Source organism: Myxine glutinosa, chromosome 13, assembly GCF_964187855.1.
Source record: "Myxine glutinosa chromosome 13, kmMyxGlut1.1, whole genome shotgun sequence".
Lineage (NCBI taxonomy): Eukaryota > Metazoa > Chordata > Myxini > Myxiniformes > Myxinidae > Myxine > Myxine glutinosa.
This window is the reverse complement of record NC_136273.1, coordinates 73,950,520-73,972,317: the sequence shown is the minus strand read 5'-3', so window position 1 is coordinate 73,972,317 and position 21,798 is coordinate 73,950,520. Positions and strand designations below refer to the sequence as shown.

At 45.0% G+C, this 21,798-nt stretch overlaps 2 protein-coding genes across 6 annotated transcripts in view; one reads left to right on the top strand and one right to left on the bottom strand.

Annotated features, from left to right (window-relative positions):
* EXOC7 (exocyst complex component 7) overlaps positions 1–10,856 on the bottom strand; it is a 40,127-nt gene extending 29,271 nt beyond the window's left edge. For all 4 annotated transcript variants that reach the window (XM_068100569.2, XM_068100571.2, XM_068100570.2 and 1 more), the window contains exons 1-6: positions 10,650–10,856; positions 9,913–9,978; positions 7,050–7,234; positions 6,805–6,910; positions 861–1,113; positions 458–712 (exon numbers count right to left, since the gene is read on the bottom strand). In XM_068100569.2, coding sequence (XP_067956670.1) covers positions 458–712; positions 861–1,113; positions 6,805–6,910; positions 7,050–7,234; positions 9,913–9,978; positions 10,650–10,706 — 922 coding nt within the window. In that variant the 5' untranslated portion in view covers positions 10,707–10,856. The remainder of the gene's footprint in view (positions 1–457; positions 713–860; positions 1,114–6,804; positions 6,911–7,049; positions 7,235–9,912; positions 9,979–10,649) is intronic.
* Positions 10,857–11,692: 836 nt separating this feature from the next.
* The window catches only part of SNX17 (sorting nexin 17), a 73,933-nt gene continuing 63,827 nt past the window's right edge, over positions 11,693–21,798 (top strand). The window contains exons 1-5 of one of the 2 annotated variants that reach the window (XM_068100573.2): positions 11,693–11,901; positions 12,146–12,220; positions 12,344–12,461; positions 13,633–13,697; positions 13,865–13,975. In XM_068100573.2, coding sequence (XP_067956674.1) covers positions 11,842–11,901; positions 12,146–12,220; positions 12,344–12,461; positions 13,633–13,697; positions 13,865–13,975 — 429 coding nt within the window. In that variant the 5' untranslated portion in view covers positions 11,693–11,841. The remainder of the gene's footprint in view (positions 11,902–12,145; positions 12,221–12,343; positions 12,462–13,632; positions 13,698–13,864; positions 13,976–21,798) is intronic. The other variant, XM_078767647.1, reaches the window with a different exon arrangement.

Below are 21,798 nucleotides of genomic sequence, written 5' to 3'. Positions count from 1 at the left end.
GCCCGTACGTGGGTGCAAAAAAACATGCGTGCAAACAACAACAACAAAAAAAAACTTTGAAACCACGTGGCAGTAACGACCACAGAACCCCCCCCTCTATTTACATGAATGGTTTGGTCCATTCGCAACGACCACAGAACCCCCCCCTCTATTTACATGAAATGGTTTGGTCCAAAGCGAACGGCTTGCGGTGTTTGGTAAAGAAATCGCCATAGCTCGGTAACTACTTGTCCGATTAATTTCAAACCTTGAAAAGGCACATCCTCGGGTCCCCAGCAATATACCTGGCAAGTTTCAAGTATATCGGACCGGTAGTTGTCGAGAAACAGCGGTCACAGACAAACATACACACATACACACATACACACATACAAACACACATACACACAGAGATTAATGGAATTATAGATAGATGTTTGTAACACATCGATTTTTACCCTTCATAAAAGCAGATTACCTGTGCGGCGCAATGGTTTCTTGGTGGGCGTTTCACCACGACGATGATGCATGGCTGGGGAATAATGACCAGGATGACTTGCTGTGTTGGTCCCTACAACAACCCCTGCAGAGCCAGCAGGTGTTCCTCCACCTGCAGCCAGCCCCCCACTAACACCACCCCCACCACCACCACCACGGCGCACGTAATCTCGAAGAGCCTGTAGCGAGTGCACAAGTTGAACAGACCTGATCTGGTAGTAGACGGACATGAAGTCTGCAGACAGAAAAGAACCATGATATATTCAGAAAAATCAATATAGGTGCATAAATGGAAAAACAAAAAATCTGGATTTGCACAGCAACAAGTACAGCTGGTCCAGGAGAAACTCCATTTGAAAATCCTTTTAACAAATTAATCTTACCTTGGTTGCGTCCAGTATCTCCAAGCCAGTGGGCAATACGCACCAGGTCCTGCAGAACATTTTCCGGAACTTGCTCCTGCAAGGAAACTGGGACATTCGACCCTTCTTCCGCTCCGCCCGGAGGACTTACTCCATCTTCGTCATTGGCAAGAGCATCAAGCACAAGGTGTGGATGATATGGCTGGCTGTGTCGTTTCAGGAGAGAGCTGAAATCTGCATCCAGAGCTTCCTTGCCACGTTCAAACAACGATCGCTACAAAGGGTGACATGGATGTATCAACCCTTTTGTGTATGCTGCTTATAAAATTGAAAATAAATTATACGTGTGTGTGTGTGTGTGTATTTTCTTTATATATATATATATATATATATACACACATACACACATCTGTGTGCACTACAGGGCCTGTCTAAGTATTTATATAGGTATGCATTGCCATAAGGGACAAAGGTTTGATTACTAGGTGTGACACACACACACACACACACACACACACACACACACACACACACACACACACACACACACACACACACACACACACACACACACACACACACACACACACACACACACACACACACACACACACACACACATATATTTGAGCTATGTGTGTGCTTTTCCTCGTTTGACGGCCACACCTTTTGACCCACGGGGCTCAAACTTGCCATGAAGACTGTTCACTCCCTCAGGATTGCTCCTGCAATGACCCCACCACCAATTACCTCCATCACCCTTCTACTATGTCTGTTTCTTCTGATTTACCATTCACATCTTTTGGCACAAGGTGCTCAAAATTGGGATCAAGTATTCACTCCCCCAGGATGGTTTTGCACTATTGACCTGCTTCTGCTTCTGCTTCTCCAACAGCCCCCAACCCCCTCTCCTCTCCCGCTCCACCTCTCTGCCTCCCCACCCACCTAAATCTATATAGAAACAAGAAAGAGCAATCTGAGATTGCAGACCTCACCAGGACGTGTTTTAGTGGTCCTTAAGGCTTTTGTGTGAAAACAAATATGGCAGCCCATCCACGTGACCGATGACGTCATTTTTTTTTTCTCCCCCAATTTATCCCTAAATGATACTCAATAAATTTCATCTTGATTGGATGAAGTTTTGTACTTTTCGAATTATGACGTCATAATGGAGGCACCCATGACATCATTAACATATGTTATTCCCCATGGAGAGTTCGATACAATGAGCCATGTCTCCATTTTATATGCAGCGCTTTTGAGATATAGAGGTGCAAAGTTTTTCAGTTTTTCCAAGATGGCGCACATACCATGTGACCTATGACATCATAATTACCATTTTAAAATGGTACAGGAGGAGGTGCACCGATAGTGAAAATGTCCTGTCAATTGCACCAACGGTTGCAGAGAAAGTCGTATTTATTCTGTGCAAACAAACAGACACACTCAAGTGCAATACCCTCTCCTCTGGCGAGGGTAATGAAAAGCTGAAGTGTCTTGAGTCAATAAGTATTCAACCCCTTTGCTATGGCATTCCAAATTGAGCTCAAATACTTCCCATTTCCTTGGATCATGCTTGAGATGTCTCAACAACGTGACTGGAGTTCACCTGTGGCCAATTCAATTGATTGGACATGATTTAGCAAGAAACACACCTTTCTATATAAGGTCCCACATTTGACAGTGCATGTCAGAACAGAAACGACTTCAGGTCAGAGCATGAAGTCCAAGGAACTGTCCGTAGAACTCCGAGATGGAATAGTAAGGGGGTATAGATCTGGGGAAGGGTATAAAACAATTTCTAGAGTGTTGAAAGTTCCCAAGAGCAAAGTGAGCAACATCATTAGGAAATGGAAAGAATATGGAACAACTCAGACTCTTGCTAGAGCTGACAGTCCGTCCAAACTGAGCAACTGGCAAGAAGGAGCTTGGTCAGGGAGGTGACCAAGAACCCAATGACCACTCTGACAACAACAACAACAACATGCATTTTAAGGCCATTTTCCCTGCTAGAGCGGGGGTTAGCCTTGCGGTCCCCATGACAATCTTCTCCATTTTGCCCTATTTTCTGCATCTCTCCTTGTTAACCCCCTTGCCCGCATTTCTTCTTTCACCATCTTTAGCCAAGTCTTTCTCCGTCTTCCCCGTCCTCTACTTCCTTCTACATTCATTTCCGTCACTCTTCTCAACCAGTCACTTTCATCCTTCCTCAACACATGACCAAACCATCTCAACCTGTTCCTCTTCACAGCATCAATCACAGGCTCTATTCCCATCATCTTTTGCAATTCATGATTTGTCTTCCTCTCTCTCAACGATACTCCGCACATCCACCGAACCATTCGCATTTCCAGCCTTCGTTGCTGCTCTACGTTCATTACCCATGTCTCGCTCCCATAAATCATAACATTTCTCACACATGCAGCATACACCTTTCCCTTCAGCTTCAACGACACTCCCCTCCTCATCAGCACGCCACTCAGTTCCCGAAACTTCTTCCATGCACATCTCACTCTAGCAACCGTTGCCGAGTCTGATCCACCTTCTCCATTCAGCATGTCTCCGAGGTAGCAAAATGTTTTCACACCTTCCAGCTTCACGCCGTCTCCAAGATCCAACTCAACATTTCCTCCATCTGCAGCTCCCTCTGTGCACACATTACATTTGAATGTAGCTGCCACACTGGTTAATGACTCTCTCAGACCACTACATTTTCGATGAACCCACTCAGCGCACATTGTACATTGAATGGAGTTCACTCCGACACCCTTCCTACACACAGCACATGGCCACTTCCCAGTTCTTTCCACCTCACCACATGCTTTACCACTTGCCATCACCACTTGCCAATGACCACTCTGACAGAACTACAGATTTCCTTGGCTGAGATGGGAGAACCTGCCGGAAGGACAACAGTTTCCACAGCCCTTCACACATCTAGGCTTTATGGGAGAGTGGCCAGACAAAAGCCAGTCCTGAGAAAAAGGCACATGACAGCACACCTGGAGTTTGCAAAAAGGCACATGAAAGAGTCTGAGGGCATGAGGCAAAATTTTCTGTGGTCTGATGAGCCAAAAATTGAACTATTTGGCCTAAATGCAAAGCGCTGCGTCTGGTGGAAACCGAGCACAGTTCATCACCCATCTAACACCATCCCTACCGTGAAGCATGATGGTGGCAGCATCATGCTATGGGGATGCTTTTCAGCAGCAGGGACTTAGAGACTTGTAAGGATAGAGGGAAAATTGAATGAAGCCAAATACAGGCAAATCCCTGAAGAGAACCTGCTTCAGAATGCAAAAGACAGACTGCGGCAAAGATTTATATTCCAACAGGAAAATGACCCCAAGCATACAGCCAAAGCAACACTGGAATTGCTTCAGAACAAGAACGTGAAAGTCTGAGTGGCCCAACCATAGCCTAGACTTGAATCTGTGGAAAGACTTGAAGATTGCTGTTCACTGACGCTCCTCGTCCTATTTGACAGAGCTTGAGCAAATCTGCAAGGAAGAACGGGAGAAACTCCCCAAATCCAGATGTGCAAAGCTGTACAGACATACCCAAGAAGACTCGAATCTGTAATTGCTGCCAAAAGTGCTTCTACTAAGTATTGACTCCGGGGGTTGAAAATTTATGTAAATTAGATATTTCTGCATTTCCTTTTCAAAAAATTTGGAAAATTTTCTAAAATAAAATTCCACTTTGACATTGTAGGGTATCAGATATCAGATATCAGATATCAGATAGGGTATCAGACATCAGATATCCCAAATAGATGATCAGCGTCCAAAAATCTCAATTTAATCCATTTAAAGTTCAGGCTGTAATACAACAAAATGCGAAAAATGTCAAGGGGTGTGAATACTTTCCAAGGCACTGTATAAATGGCCGCACATCCTCAGCAACGGTCCCACCACTTGCGGGGATGGGACGAAAAGGTCTCCATGTCCGTTGGTTTACTTCGGCGTGAATCGTAATTTTAAAACACATGACCGCGGAAAATTTCCCTGACAGAATTGGGTGAGTATGTTTTTGTCTAAGGATGGGGCTTAGACAAAAACTCTGAGGTGGTAGAGACAAGAGCTCTCTAAACATGACCTCGACACCTTTTATTTAATTACAGCAATTACAATACTTAATTACAGCCTGAACAATGTATAAATAACGTGATGTTAACATGTTCTACCAAATAACCATTCTAACTATTGCCCGTTTTATCGGATTGGCCAAATCCGTAACAATGTATAAATACATCAACACACAATCACGTCTCTCACCTGTAATTTGAGGTAACGATCAATCGGCTCTCACCTAATAAATTATCCCCAGGAGTGAATGTTGTTGCATTGCTTAAATATTTTGATGTAATTGGATTTACATAATTATATAATATAAATATTTCAATGTCCAGAATTAATGTTTGCATTTGTAAAATTCATGTTGTCAGAGAAAGTCACACATACCGGTTGCAAATTAAGCAAACAAATCATCTGCTCAATGCTACACTTGGTTTTTCACTCTCGCCATGCTTGGGGTCACCCAATAGTTCGTTTTGAATTGTTTGAACGACAACTATTTGGAAGAAGTTATTCCATGTAATAGTGGGGCAACTTAGCATAACAATTGTGCATTTTGTGAGGAAAGCACCAAATTTGACACACTAGTAGACTATCCTATTATGAACAGATTTGGATATTGGGCCATCTCAAATTCAGCCCCTGATGGCTGTGGCAGCCAATTTCCAAAATGACACCTTCAGCTTGTTCCGACGAATTGCATCATCAATTGGCTTGGTCCTTCCCACCAGGCATTCTCTGGTGAAAGCCTGGAACTGCTCTTGGCCAATCTTCTTCACATTCCTGACAGTCTCAACTGCAGCAGGACCTGCAATTTCCTTTGTGTCAAGGACAACCAGATCCATGCTCTCTTCCTCAAAGGGGTTGCCAAGCTCTTCTATGACGCTGACAAGGGCGCGGACATCCTTGGCGAAAGAGGTCTGCACACTTGGTGTCTGGTCGTGATGACGTGTGTCCTCTCGCCTCCCCCAGTGTGATGGCCATCTTGGAACTCTTCTATGGCCCTGGCAACTTCTGGCCTGGCAATCATCCAACGCCGCAGGGCACTTGGGTTGTCAGTGAGGCCGACTGCTCCACCATCTCCTTTGATGCAGGCGTTATTCTGTTCATGCGCCTGGTCGATTGGGATCGAAGAGAACACCTTCTTCGTCTTCTGTACAGTGAAGTTGCCAGCCCTGAATTCTCTGGCTACATCTGGGTGCTTCATTGGGAGTGCAACCATGTCCCTCAGGTGAACAGGGACCCACCTGGCATAGTGTGTGTGGTCTAAGGCATGGAACCATGGGACCAGTTCCATCAGGACATCAAGGTACATCGTGAATGAAGCCTGCCGCAGAGAACGCACGTAGACCAGTACCAACATCTCTAGTTCCAGCACAGTTGCCCAGTACTGAAAGTTGGGAATGTCTTCTCCTCTCTGGTGACACCTGTCTTCGAACTCAGGCAGGTCTTCTGCATCATCAGCATATGTCATACAGTGGCGTTCATACGCACGGTGTTGCAGGATGTGCAGTGCCGCTGCAGTGATTTGATGAGCTCTTCTTGTGCGGGTGACGTGGGCAGCTTGCAGGAAGGAGTCGGCCGTCCCTGGCGTTGCAATCTCAGCTTGCAAATCTGCAAAATCTGCAAATCTTGCAAAAATCAAATCTCTGAATCTGAGATGGCCCAATATCCAGATCTTTTCATAATATGATAGTCTACTAGTGTGCCAAATTTGGTGCTTTCCTCACAAAATGCACAATTGTTATGCTATATTTAGCTTAGCTGCCGGACTATAAGGCAATATAATGTTCCGATAGTGAACTTGATATTGAGCTATTCTGACAGTCAACTGTGGAGATCAATACTGTCTGTACCACAAAATTATCTACAGATGACCAATGACTTACCACATCCTGTAACTCAGGACTGCCTGGGTTGTTGTCGGTGAAATAATCGACTGCCGCCCGAACCTCATCAAGAGCCTGCAGATAACTATCGAGGCGCCCAGATGACCTACCGCATACACACCACAGGTACAGGAAGGTTAATCTTCATTGAGACACACACCGAATATCACAGAACATTGATCTCATGATAGGATATGCTCTTCCCACCTCCACTGCAAGCACACTTTGTTTCAAGCGTTACTGACCCTTCCCGGATGACCTTATCGGTGCGTTCCGCAACATGGTAGTATCCGATGACATGGTTCAGATATCCCAATGTGCGTTCACCATTGTCCTGCAACCGTTGCAGCTTCTCGGTCTCGCGGTGCACGGGCACGATGGCAGCTTCCAATGAGGTGAGGCGACGCTCAAAGGATGACAGGATCCCCACCTGTCAGCATACATGGCGAATACGCGTAATGCATAAAAATGTCCAAAGTTTAACACTCATAGTTTCTCATTGACAAATATCATCAAAACCAAATCGTTTATGGTGAAGAAGGGACAGTACCAAACTAAGTGAGATAACAACGGAATTATGTAACAGTGGCTGCATATATTGTTATAGTCACGCAGTTCGTTAGGTGAGCTGCCTCAATGCGACTGTAATGGTCCCGGCCCGCATTACGGTCTCTCCACTTTAGATACCATATCCATGGGATCGGCAAACCAGCCAAGCGCTAACCCTAGTTGGTACCATATGCCTCATCCCCCAATTACGGCCGAACAATGCCGAAAGGCACATGGTACGGTCTTGATATTCGGTGTTATTTGCCACAGCCAATTTGTCCCTCAACGGGTCTTTTTAAACTACCAAGGTCCAAGGAGAACCACGACAGCCAGAATTCACCCCGAGGCCAGGTCAGTTTAATTGTAACAATGGTCACAGAGAGCATGAAGATGGAGAAGAAGACAAGAAGTATGTAACAAGAAGCATGACAAGTATGTAAAAACGGATAATAAAACACCCCTTAACCCACTACCGATGCTCCCACCCACGGAACAAACAAACAAACGGGAGCATTAAGGGGGGCTGTGGCTTAAGGTGCCGATGCCATTCTCCCACCAAAACTAGTGCCGATGGGTGGACGTCGTCTAACGAGACATAGTCATGGCCAAAAGTATTGGCACCCTTACACTTTTTTCAAATAACTCACAATTTTCTCTAAAAATAAGTGGAAATTGAGAAAAAGTATTTGGTCTCCACAATTATTTATTTCACTGTAAATATTACAGAACCTTTATTTTTTATTCAGAACTTAATATATCCTTTTAAATCAGAAAATAAAACGAAATGGCATTGACAAAATTAATGACACCCTTGACTTAATATTTGGTAGCACAGACTTTGGACAAAATAACTGCAGTCAAGTGCTTCCTGTAGCCATTAATGAGCTTCCTACACCTCTCTACTGTCAGTTTGGCCCACTCTTCTTGTGCAAACTGCTCCAGTTCTCCCCAGATTTGAATGGTGCCTTCTCCCAAATGCTGTTTTCAGATCTCCTCACAGGTGTTCAATGGGATTTAGATCTGGACTCATTGCTGGCCACTTCAGAACAGTCCAGCGTTTTGTCTTTAACCATTCCTGTGTGCTTTTTGAAGTGTGTTTGGGGTTATTGTCCTGCTGCAAGACCCATGACCTTCGTCAGAGATCCAGCTTTCTGACACTGGGTTGAACATTGCGCTCCAAAATGCCTTCGTAATCTCCTGATTTCATGATGCCATGCACACATTCAATGCACCCAGTGCCAGATGCAGCACAGCAACCCCAAAACATCACTGAACCTCCTCCATGTTTGACTGTTGGGAAGGTGTTCTTTTCTTTGAAGGCTTCATTTTGTTTTCTGTAAACACAGAGATGATGTGCTTTAGGAACAAGCTCTAATTTGGTCTCCACAGGACATTCTCCCAGAAGGATTTTGTCTTGTTGAGGTGTATTTTGGCAAACTCCAGTAGGGCTTTCTTTTGTCTCTCTCTCAGCAGCAGTGGGGTCCTCCTGGGTCTCCTAACATAGAACCCCCCCCTTTCATAGAGTTGGCGACGGATGGTGCGAGTTGAAACTGTCATACCTCGTGTCTGAAGGTCAGCTTGAATCTGTTTGGCAGTTGACCGAGGTGCTTTCTCCACCATTCGAACAATCCTTCGCTGCAATCTTCGATCAAGTTTTTTTTCTTGCAGGCATATCCAGGGAGGTTGGTTTCAGTGCAATGGGCCTTAAACTTCCTGATAACATTGCGTGCGGTGGACACAGGAACATCAAGGTCTCTGGAGATGGACTTGTAGCCTTGACATTGTCCATGCTTGGCTACAATCTTTTGTCTGACCTCCTCAGACAATTCTCTTGTTTTCTTTCTTTTCTCCATGCTCATTGTGGTATACACAGTGACACAAAACAGCAGAATGATTCATTTTCTTTATTCAAACTGCTTGAATGAGTGATTTTTGTATTACAGGCACCTGCAGCTCACCACAGGTGAGTTCAATTCCAAAGTAAAGGAGAATTACCTGTTTGAAATCTAATTATTTCTCACAACTTCTAAAAGGTGCCAATAATATTGTCCAAGCCATTTTAGGATTTCTGTGTGGAATAAGCTAAGATTTAGTAATTTTTTCATCTTTTTTTTTTGTTTTGTTCCACTGCAAACCAAAGAAATACATTTGTGAATACCAAAAAAAAATTAATTTCCAATTTTCTGAAAGAAACGGTGCATTATTTGAAAAAAGTGCAAGGGTGCCAATATTTTTGGCCATGACTGTACAAGTGATACATATCTAATAACACGCTTACTCTAGAATGTAGACATTAATTTGAGGAAATAACTGCTCTATAATGGGCATAACTAACCCCATGGAGCCATAATAGGGGTCAAATTGTGGTGATGTGTGGTTAAAACAGATAAAACAAAAAAATCGAAAAAAGATTTTTTTCTTAACTCAAAATTTGATATTGGGTCATTCCTGGTGAAACTTTCTGCAATCTTTCAACCTTGCTTTCAGTAGGAAGCGTGGGGATTTTCGATGGTGCGCTGTTGATTTCTCTCAAGTTTAGGTTTTAGAAACAAGACTGACCATGTTATTGGTGAGCTGGTCACTTTTCTCAAGATTCTCTTTGATGGAACCCAGCACATCCTGTTCCTGCAAAGCATATGAAGTACCATCAAACTACACATGTAAACAAAAGATATAATAAGATGTAAAGCACCAACATGTTTATGAATTTTCATGGTTTTATATACGTATATCATGCATTGCTTTAGCATCAGCTGTCATTTCCTGAACAGACACGAGCAGAAGTGGTACGTGTCCGTCTCTGTGAATCCTTCCATCCATCCATCTCTTGCCCCACTTCTCCCCGTCTGTGCTCATGTGACTGGAAATGCTGTGTGTGTGTATGTGTGTATATATATATGTGTGTGTGTGTGTGTGTGTATATGTGTAATGTGTGTGTGTGTGTGTGTGTGTGTATCTGTGTATGTGTAATATGTGTGTGTGTGTCTATGTAATGTGTGTGTGTGTATGTAATATGTGTGTGTGTATGTAATATGTGTGTGTGTATATGTGTAATATGTGTAATATGTGTATGTGTGTCTATGTAATGTGTGTGTGTATGTAATATGTGTGTGTGTATGTAATATGTGTGTGTGTATATGTGTAATATGTGTATGTGTGTCTATGTAATATGTGTGTGTGTGTGTGTGTATGTAATATATGTGTGTGTGTGTATGTAATATGTGTGTGTGTGTGTGTGTGTATGTGTGTCTATGTAATGTGTGCGTGTGATTAACATTAAGTTACGCTTGACTGACCTGTCTGAGTTTTTCTTCCAACTCCGTCTTGCGGATCCATGATTTCTCCAACGCCATCGAAATAATACGATGATGTGACAACTATTTTACATTGCCCGGGCAGTTTGCAAAACCAGAAAATGTGTAGACCACCACCAAAGGGAACCAACAGATTAAACAAGGAAGTTCCTTACACACGCCTCAGCCACATAATTATTAATTAATCTGACTATAGTTCAAGGTGTGTGTAAGTGTGTTACCTGCAAATTGCAATAAAGTCCGGACTGAGCAGCTCGTATTTTTAATATCTAGGATTTTCAGTAAAAATGCGGGTTCCACGGCGAGAAGTCTAAGCTTATACACCGCTTATTAAACCATCCCAGTTCATCATTTTAAAATTAATAAGTAAATGCTGTATTTATACAATATTTTAACAACAAAATGGTGGTAACAACAAAGCGTAGCTTCTTATAGAATATAGCTTGACAGTTAGATTAAATATTCATAGAAGAGATATAATATTGCTGCTTAGCATTGGCAGGTAAATATATCCACCAATCAGAGGAGGGTCCTAAAAAGACGGGGCTGGTTTGGAATTTTGGAAACATTTATCAGTGAAAATCCGACAACGTACATCTTCATTATTTTCCTTTTAAAAGTGATTGATTATTGCAATGTTTTAATAATTTATGGCAATTTATACCTTCAGTACACGTCATAAAGAAAGTTTTTCTCTCTGGGGTGTGTTCCATTACCAATCAGCTTGTGGAGCTCTCGCCAGGTAACTTTAGCACTCAAGTAAGCGGTTAATAAGGAACGGCTGGCTTGGCAAGCGACAGCAAGCCAATTGGTTACGGAAAACACCACAGTTCTGCCGTTTAACTTTACACTGAATATATCGGCCATGTCGGAGTGGTTTCATCGGTGCATCGAGGATTTTTTAAAAATACGTTCCTAACTCATTTACTTATTCTCTTCTCTCTCAGTTTTCTCTGAAAATTTAAAGTGATTTTTTCATTTTAACGTTTGCGGTGATGGCCTTGATATTTTTGAAGGGGGGAGTATTTCGAATGGCATTTGACGACATCGCAGAGAGGAAGAAGAAGAAGTTACATTTTGAGGAAGAAGAAACAAATCTGAGTTGCTCTTGAGTCTTGAGGGAGAATAGGGGTTCGCAAAGGAATCTTGGGCGGTGTGTGGTTGACGGGTAGTGATGCACTTCTCTGTACCTGACACTGAGGAAAGAGCTGACGAGGCGGGAATAACCTACGTTGTGCGTATTTTTTTTTAATGTACTTTATGTCATCGAATAACTACCATGAAGTAGACGCTGCACCTTACTCGGCCTTTTGCTTCAAATGCTTGCCATTATTTATTTATTTTACTCATTTGGCCTGTATATATTGTTTATTTGTTTTTTTATAATTTGTTTAGTGTGGTGAGCGGTTCAACTTACAATGACGTCACTCAGGAGCTCATTATTATTAATATTGTCCCTCGTCTGGTGTGCATCGCAGGCGTACAACATCCATGTGAATGGTGCGTTTCACTGCCGTGTTCGGTACAGCCAGCTACATGCCCTGAATGAACAGGTAAGCAATCACGTTTATTAACTGACAGTTCAAACTTTTACAGATGGATGTCCTCTATTTCTTGTCCCACCATGTTTTTGCGCAAGTGTGAATAAACACAAATGTTTATCTTTTTATTTTCAGCTCAAAAAGGATATTGGCAGCGTCTTGCCTTTCCATTTTCCTCCGAAGAGGCTCCTGTCTCTGACCACCTCACAGGTGGAACAAAGAAGGGAGCAGCTTGAACGGTACATTCAGTGCGGTAAGTTGTCACATAACATCGTATAGGTGGGGGTTCTGTAAATGTAAGCAGTTGTGCAAGCAGACTAACTACTGAATTATGAGAACTAGCGTGATTCGGCGTGCTCCACAACCCTCACCGCACGTCGTTTCAGAGGGATAGGCATCTTTCACCATTTTGGGTCTTCGTGTTCATTTTGGTCTTTTGGGTATTTGGGGTGTTTTGGGTATTCGAGGTGTTTTGGGTATTCGAGGTGTTTTGGGTATTCGAGGTGTTTTGGGTATTCGAGGTGTTTTGGGTATTCGAGGTGTTTTGGGTATTCGGGGTGTTTTGGGTCTTTGTGGTGTTTTGGGTCTTTGTGGTGTTTTGGGTGTTTTGGGTCTTTGGGGTGTTTTGGGTCTTTGGGGTGTTTTGGGTCTTTGGGGTGTTTTGGGTCTTTGGGGTGTTTTGGGTCTTTGGGGTGTTTTGGGTCTTTGGGGTGTTTTGGGTCTTTGGGGTGTTTTGGGTCTTTGGGGTGTTTTGGGTCTTTGGGGTGTTTTGGGTGTTTTGGGTCTTTGGGGTGTTTTGGGTCTTTGGGGTGTTTTTGGTCTTTGGGGTGTTTTGGGTCTTTGGGGTGTTTTGGGTCTTTGGGGTGTTTTGGATCTTTGGGGTGTTTTGGGTCTTTGGGGCCATTTGGGTGTTTGGGGCCATTTGGGTGTTTGGGGCTATTTGGGTCTTTGGGGCCATTTGGGTCTCTGGGGCCATTTGGAGCCTCAGGGCCTTCAAGGGTATTTTTGGTATTTGGGGTCTTCAGGGTATTTTGGGTCTTCAGTGGCTTTTGGGTCATCAGGGTATTTTGGGTCTTCGGGGTATTTTGGGTCTTCAGGGTATTTTGGGTGTTCAGGGTCTTTTGGGTATTTTGGGTCTTCAGGGGTCTTGGTGGTCTTGAGGGTCTTGTGGGACTTAAAGGGTCGTCAAAGGTCTGAGGGGTCTCAGCAGTCTAAACGTAATTAAGAGTTCACGGACTGTGTTTTGGGTGTTAATTTTATTAGAAGAAGAAGAAGAAGACGTTTTGGTCGCATATAAACAAACATACATAACCATATGCGTTTGCTCTATTATAATAAGAATTAATGTATAGTTATGAACTTCCTTTACAGTGCGTTACAAAAACGTGAACGTTAATTAAACTCCCATTGCAAATGTTTTGCAGTTAGCCAAGATGCCACTCTTGGTACGAGTGAAGTGTTCCACGACTTCCTCCGAAGGGCTCAACAGGTGCGTGCAGTGATTGTCAAATGCAACACCTGCTACACTTAAGAATGACCTCGATTCATTTGTTTTGGAAGAGGAATATTTTGATCTATATATCTATTTTTTGTATTCTGATTAAGGAGCTGAAATTTAATTTGGTAATATTGGTAACGGGACTATTGTATTTGCAGGAGACGCAGCAGGTGCCTACAGAGGACGTTCACCTCGTAGTGTCTCTGCCAAATGGACATCTTGTCGAGCTCGATGTCCGTAGCACAGATCGGACGGAGCAAATACTTCAGGTATTAAAAGTGTATACCTGGGGATTACCGCTGATTTCTGAAACGATAATTCAAACGTACCGGAATGAACAATTTAATTTAAATTAGGTATGTTTGCAAGTTGAGCCTTTTCACTTAAATCCTCTGTTATTAGTCCCCTGCCGGTGTACACCGGAGGGGACTATAGGTTTGCACTCCATCCCTCCGTCTGTCAGTCTGTCCGTCTGTCAGTCCGTCACGCAAAGAACAGTTTTCCGGACTTTTTTTTTCTAAACTCTTAATGCTCATGATTTCAAACTTGGTACATGGTTTCCTCATGATAACTTACAGATCGAGTTCGAACTTCACGACGTTTCGATCATTTTTGATAAAGTTATGGCACTTTGAACTTTGGTAATTTCCCCAACAGTTTTCCGGACGACAGACTGCCGGTAGGGTACATGTATTGCAGCGCAATACTCAGAATGCTTGTTAGTCCCCTACCGGTGTACACCAGAGGGGACTATAGGTTTGCACGCCGTCCCTCCGTCCGTCAGTCTGTCAGTCCGTTAGTCTGTCACGCAAAGAACAGTTTTCCGGACTTTTTTTCTAAACGCTTAATGCTAATTATTTCAAACTTGGCACATGGTTCCCTCATGATAAGTTACAGATCAAGTTCGAACTTCACGACGTTTCGATCATTTTTAACAAAGTTATGGCACTTTGAACTTTGGGAATTCTGATAATTCTGATGATCCTTAACTCAGTGCCATTTTAAGTTTAATTTCTTTTTAAAAAGATTTTCTCTGCAATAATAGGACCGATTGAGATAAAATTTTCACCATATGATGGACTCGGTCTGTAGAATATTTTAATGGTAATTATGACGTCACAAGTCACGTGGTTCAGCCGCCATATTGTTTTTCGTGAAAACACGAAAACCCCTTTTTCTCTGCAACGGCTGAAGAGATCGAGGCCAAACTTTGCAGGCAGAATCGCATACCCATGACGAACAAAAAAAGTCAACGAGCATGACGTCATGCGTCGCATGGTTTCAGAGTTATGATGTTTTTAAGCATGAACCTTCAAAAACCGAGCTCCTCCCTCATTTTTGATCCAATCGAGGGGAAACTTCACAGATCTGTTCAACACTAAAATGTCCTTTTGGAATTTGCGATAGGGCACGTGGTTTGGCAGATATCGTTAATTAAACGAAAATATTTTTAAAAATGGATATCTCTTGAATCGCTAGTACCTCAGACCGTGAGTTGGTAATAATTTATATAATTCACACAGTGCAATACGTGCAGGCCGCTCCACAGAGCGACCTTGCGGACTTAACGAGGCGAGGCGTGACACACGTGTCTCAGCATACCTCAGATCAAGTTTGAAAACCATCATCAACCGTGCATAAATTTGCATATTCGATCATTTTTGACAAAGTTATGGCACTTTGAACTTTGGTAGGGGACATGTATTGCAGCGCAATACTCGGAATGCTTGTTATTCTAAAGGTTTTATCTGGTCTTTTGTTTCAGGAAATGTACTTTTCACAATAGATGAACTCCCTGTTGTGAATTTATGTTTTGTGTTCTTTATACAGATGTGCAAGTGGAGTATCTATTCGCTAACACGTTCCACTTTTTGCTTTTCCTTTCTCACTGGTGTTTATCAAGATTGATCTGAGGTTCACTTGATCATTCTCACAATGTTTCTCAATCACAATAAATAAATATATCGGCGCAATATGTGATTGACAGGTTGACATGCAAGGTCGACGGTTTATATTTTGAAATGCTGCTTCCGCAGCATGTGTTTCAACTCTGTGTTTGCCTCAAAATCTTTAGTCCCAAACCCATCTCTCTCTGTTCCCACCTTTCCCAGTCGAACCCAACTGCTCCTGGACTCTGTGTCCTTCTCTCCTGACAAGGTGGAGGAGTTTTTGTCTAACCTCGACTCTGATTCTGCAACTGGACCAGACGGCATCAGCCCACAGGTCCTAAAATCCTGCTCTGCCGCTCTATCTCACCCTCTCTCTGTTCTTTTCACCCTATCTTTTGCTCAAGGTCATCTGCCAGCATCCTGGAAATCAGCTAACATTACCGCTTTACACAAAAAAGGTGCAAAAACAGATCCTTTTAACTACAGACCAATCAGCCTGCTCCCAATTATCAGCAAAGTCATGGAATCCATCATTGCTTCGGATATGAAATCTTTCCTTTTCTCCAATGGCTTGATCTCTGATCATCAATTTGGATTCAGACCAGGTCACTCTACTCTGGACATGCTGCTTCTCCTGTCTCAACAATGGATGGAGGTCCTCAATGCCAAACAGGAAATCAGAGCTGTCTCCCTTGACATGTCACGTGCCTTAGATACGGTCTGGCACCCAGCTCTGCTCACCAAACTCTACTCCTATGGTATCCATGGAAATCTCCATGCATGGCTTGCGGACTTCCTCTCTGGTCGTAGTCAACGTGTGGCCCTGAATGGATTTCTCTCATCTCCCCTTCCTGTTCAGGCTGGAGTTCCCCAAGGCAGTGTGCTGGGCCCTGTGCTTTTTCTGGTCTTTATCAATGATCTCTCCGACTCTCTGGAAAATCCTCTCTATCTCTTTGCTGATGACTCCACTCTCTGCCGCTCCATTCCTCTTCCCTCAGATCGGCAGTCTGCAGCCTCCTCACTCTCTGAAGACCTGGACAAAATCACAGACTGGTCAAACAAGTGGAACATGTCTTTCAATCCTGACAAATCTCACACTCTTACTATGTCTCTCCGAAAAGATCGACTGGACAACCCTCCCATCTACTTTCTCAACAATCCTCTCCAAGAAGTTCTGTCGCTCAAGCTTTTGGGTCTCACTATCTGCCATGATCTTTCTTGGGAAAACCACATTTCCAAGCTGGCCTGCAAAGCCAGTCGCCGACTGGGCATCCTCCGTCGTGCGAAGTCCTTCCTAGGCACACCTGAGCTCCTCACCACATACAAGGCTTTCATCCGCAGCTCAATGGAATACTGTTCTCCCCTATGGGCTGGTGCTCCTGCCTCACACCTAGCTCGGCTTCACGCTGTTGAAACCAAAGCTTTCAGAATCATTGGAATCTCCCGCGATGAAGCTATCTCTGAGGGCCTTTCACTCACTCACCGCAGGCAGGTAGGTGGTCTTTCTGTCTTCTACCGACTCCTCTCCGGCCTTACTCCCTCAGCTCTCTCTGTGCTCTGTCCCCCAAATATTCCTAAAGGTCGCACAAGATCTGCCAGCAAGCCTCTGATGGTTAAACTGCCGAAATCTCGGCTCTCTGCTCACCTTCACTCCTTCATTCCTCTTTTCTCCCGCCTCTGGAACAAACTTCCACACTCCCTTCAATCCCACTCCTCCCTCCAGGTCTTTAAAACGGCTGTTCACCACCATCTCTTATCTTCCCCCATCCAGGACCTTGATCTTTTCTACCCCCACTAATTCACCCCAGATCCACCTTGTTTGTAATTCCAACTTCTTTCCTGGTAGTCCTGGAAGTGTCCATATGTTTTATGCCTCTCCCACCCCCTTTCCCATGCCTCCCCCCCCAAAGCCCTCTCCCTTCCACAGATCTCTCGATGTCTCCATGTCTCTCGGTCCCTGCTCTCAAATGTTGTGTTTGTGTCCTCCCCCTCTCCCCCCAGCTTGTCTACCGCTCCCGATGTTATATGTTTTATGTGTCGGTTTGTCTTTCTGTGTGATTAATGTTCGCTCTTTCACGAGCCTCGATCTTGTATACAAAAAAAAAAAAAAAACTTTTGTTTTTGTTAAAAGAAAATTTGGCTAATGTGCAAAATAGAGATACTTCTGGAAAATGTACAGAAGTTTAACACAGTACTGTCCATGAATTGAGTTCGATATCAGTTTTCATCACTTTCAAGAATCAATTTATTTGTTTTGAAATGTCAAATGTGGTTTTTGTTTCTTTTAAAGGTCACATTAACAAAATCTAGAATAATTTAACATAATTCCAATGAACTTTTGGTTCTAAGACATCTTGAAAAGTAAGTTCACCCCCACAAAAACAATATTCCATATTAAATGCCAAGTCTGTATATATATATATACTGTTATGAATTTGGTAGAGCAACATCTAGAGCTAGGTAGATCTGAATAGGTAGGTATTCGGCTGTCGTGACAGGGACTCTACATGTAATAAGTTCTTGATGTGTAGGCGTTTGTCGGGGTAAGATGTATGATTGTGGATCTACCTGGAGGTCCGAGTGTTAAATAGTGAGGGATTAAAGGTAACGCCCCTGTGAGTCTCACCTAGTAGTCAAACCTTTGTCCATTATGGCACTGCAAACCACATAAACATTAGTTAGGTCCTTAGCGCAACATTAAATAATTCCTTTCCCTGACATTGACTTCGTAATAAATGGACACCACCAGGCCAAAAACACCGCCACCGTTTACACCTCCAAGGCCTACAAACCTCGCCTGGCACGTGTTACACAAGGACCGCGGGGGTCGGTGAGCGAGAGTGGAGCATGCCGCAGAGGGCGTGGCCGGGGCGAGCCGGCGAGTTGGGAGGCTGTGATTGGCTGAGGAGTGCGCCAATGTGACGTCATCGGCCACCAATATATGCGACGGTCGGACGCCATTTCGAGCAGTCGGCAGTTGGCACACCGAGGACACCGAGCACACAGAGCAGTAGAGCAGTTGGGAGTTGAGAGTTCGGAGAAGAGTTGAGTTGGGAGTTGAGGCAGTTCGTGGAACAGTGGCAGTTCGCAGAGAGAGAGTTCGGTAGCACACAGAGCACACGGGAGTTCGCAACAGTTCGTGAGCAGTTCGAGGTTCGTTGGTCGCAGTTCGTTGGCAGTTGGCACTTGGCTGCCAGCACTCCCAAAAGAGAGTCGAGCCAAGTGGAGTTCGCTTGCTTTGTGCAGCTTACGTCGAACCTTTGGTGCACGGACCTTGTGGAGATCGGCCTCGTGTGGAGCCGCTGGCCTGCGTCGGACGCGTGGTGCTTGGAGGAGGCCTTGTGGAACTTGGAGCGAGGGACCTCGTGGTGTGCGATCGGGCCGAAAGGAGCGGTGTTGGGCGGCCGCCACAAAGGCGACGAAAGACAGACAAGATAAGCCGCATCCGCGTACATTTTGAATGACGAGACGTGTTATTTTCGTATTCACCTCCCTCGTATCGTGTTTGATATCTGTTGTGTCTGGGATCCCAATTTAGGCTTATTCGATTTATTAGATTTACCGGCGGGCTTTTTCACTGGCTTTACTTTTCCATAATAAATCCTTGTATTATTTTATATATATATCTGAATGCAGTTCCTGGGTGTTTGATTTTAATAGATAAGGCGGCGGAGGGGGAGCTTCGCCGCGTCCGCCATTCCGCGCGTTTAACTTTGTGTTGAGCTTGAATCCGCCATTGAGTTTTCGCCTCGGGAGTTAAAGTCTCGCAAATCGGCCATCCGTAACTGTGGTGTTAATCACGGTTACGTGACAAGTGGTGTCAGGAGTGGGATTTGAACCCGTCGGACAATTTTTTTTGTCCGTGGCGAGACATCGACACGGTCGGGCGTACATTGCGCCCGACGTTCGAACGCAAGATTTTTATAGTAGAGGCGGGGAAATTTAATAATCAATCGGGCAAACGGAGCGCGATATCGCGTCTTCATCAAATTTAAATTGTGTTTTTGGAATTGAAATAAATACGCGCGCGGGGAACGACCTTCCGAAAAGCGGATGTCGGAGGTCGACGAAATGGAAGTACGCAGCGAGGCCTCCGTCAGCGTCGGGAGTGAGCCGGAAATAGGGGAATTTGATGTAGAGGTGAGCCTTGGAGCCTCCCTCGTCCCGAGCACCAACTTATGCCCCTCCCCTACCGGGGAGTCGGGAACAAATGGGACGGCCCCGAGAGACGACCAGGCTTTAATGAAATTTTTAAAGGAATTAATGGGAGGAATGGAAAGAAAAATGGAGTCCCAGGGGAAGGAATGTAGGGAAGGAATGAAGGGAATGAGTGATCGATTGGAGGAACAAATGGGACAAATGAAAAGTGGGATGGAAAATAAAATGGAGTCCCAGGGGAATGAATGGAGGGAAGGACTGAAGGACCTGAGTGACCAAATTAATGGATTAAAAAGGGAAATGGCAATTGTGGTAAGTGTACAGGTGAGCGGAGAATGTCCACAGTTCGATGGGGAATGTGTACAGGTAGATGGGGAATGCCTGCAGGTAAACGTGGAGTGTCCACAGGTGAGCGGGGAAGGAAATTTGGAATGTGAGAGTTGTAATGGGGAATGTTTCCCACATTCTGGCCTGGTTGTTTATCGGGACCGTGTGGATGTCACAACACCCCAACCGGGGGATGAATTTGGAATTGTGCAGCACCAGGGCGGTGGTGCGGAGCAAGAGGGGGTAGAGTTTTTGGGGGTCCATGCGATAGAGCCGGACCGGGTATTTATTGGGGATATTGATCAAAGCCTGACGGGGCCAGGAATGATTTGTAATGATGAGGATGATTTGATCCAGCGGCTGGAGACCTGTGACAGTCCCATGGAGGTAGAGCTTGTTCAGGCCCAAAGGAGCCTGGGTGATGAGGTGAGTTGGTCCGAGGAGGTGGTTGGAATGACCGAGGGGACGCTCACTGTACACTGCTATTTGGAAACAGAGGCTCCAAAATTGGACAACCAGTTGGGGGAGTGTGTTGGCTCCGGGCTGGATTTGGATCTTGGAGGATCGGGAGATAGAGCTTCTGGAGATTTGGTCCCTGTAGGGAATTTGGATCAACTGCAGGGAGGGGCAGAACAACCGGTGGTAGAGGTTGTTCCCTGCAGCTGCGGTTTGGCAGTGGGAATGAAAATTTGTAAAATAAAATTACAATGGGAAATTGATTTGGAGCAGCCATGGTGGGGATTGGTCCCCGGGCTGCGGGATTTGGACATGGAGAGGTCATGGGTGATGGCCTCGGGCAAAAGTTGCCCCTTTCAAAATCTGGGTATGCCGGCCAGCTGGGGGGCTGTGATGGCGAGATTTGGACGTGGGGTCCAGCCTTGGGTGTCGAGGTACGACCTGGGTCCCACGGGGGGTCTGGTGGAGTGTGGCGTCCCTTGTCCGTCGGGGCGCCGTCCGAGCCGGCGACTCGGGCCGGCAGGGTCACCGGACCCTGGTGGGGGTTAAGACCTCCAGGGAGGTCCGAGGTGGTTTCTCAAGCCTGGGATGGCAAATATTGAGGACCACTAGGGGGAGGTGTTGTGGGTCGCGCTTTGGTGGTGGCACTGCGGACGGCCAACTTGGGACTGATGTGGTGACCACCCGGGCATGCGGCCTGGCACTCTCCTCCAGGGACTCTAGGACAACCAGCATGTGGTGACCTGGCATGGTGGTTGGTCTATGGACGCGGGTCAAACCGAATGGACAGGGATGGAGATAGCCTGCCGGACAACCATTGGGGCATCTGTGGAACGTGATGGTGTGAGTGACCTTCCACAGATGCTCCGTTATGATTTATGGACTCTCGGGTTGGGAAGAGAGCCATGGGGATGTGAATCGGGAGATGTGTAACGAGCCGAGCATATGGGCCATGCTCGGCTGGCATGTGTATGGCAAAGCATCCTTCTTTGGTGAGGTTAGTGAAATGTGACAAATGGTTGGCATGGGTAATCTGTGGGTTAGATGGAAATTTAAGGGTGGATTTTGGAAATGCCATGGTGGACACTGTACAGTGACGCCATTATTGATCCAGGTGTGTAGACCAAAGTGTTGGAGGCTGTGATGAAATTAATAGGGTAGCAAGGCACAGCTTTCAACTGGTTGCGGGGGCAACTGTGCTGATATTTGGGACGCGGGATGATGGGGATGTAGTTGTGTAGCCTGAGGGTCAACGTGGTGCT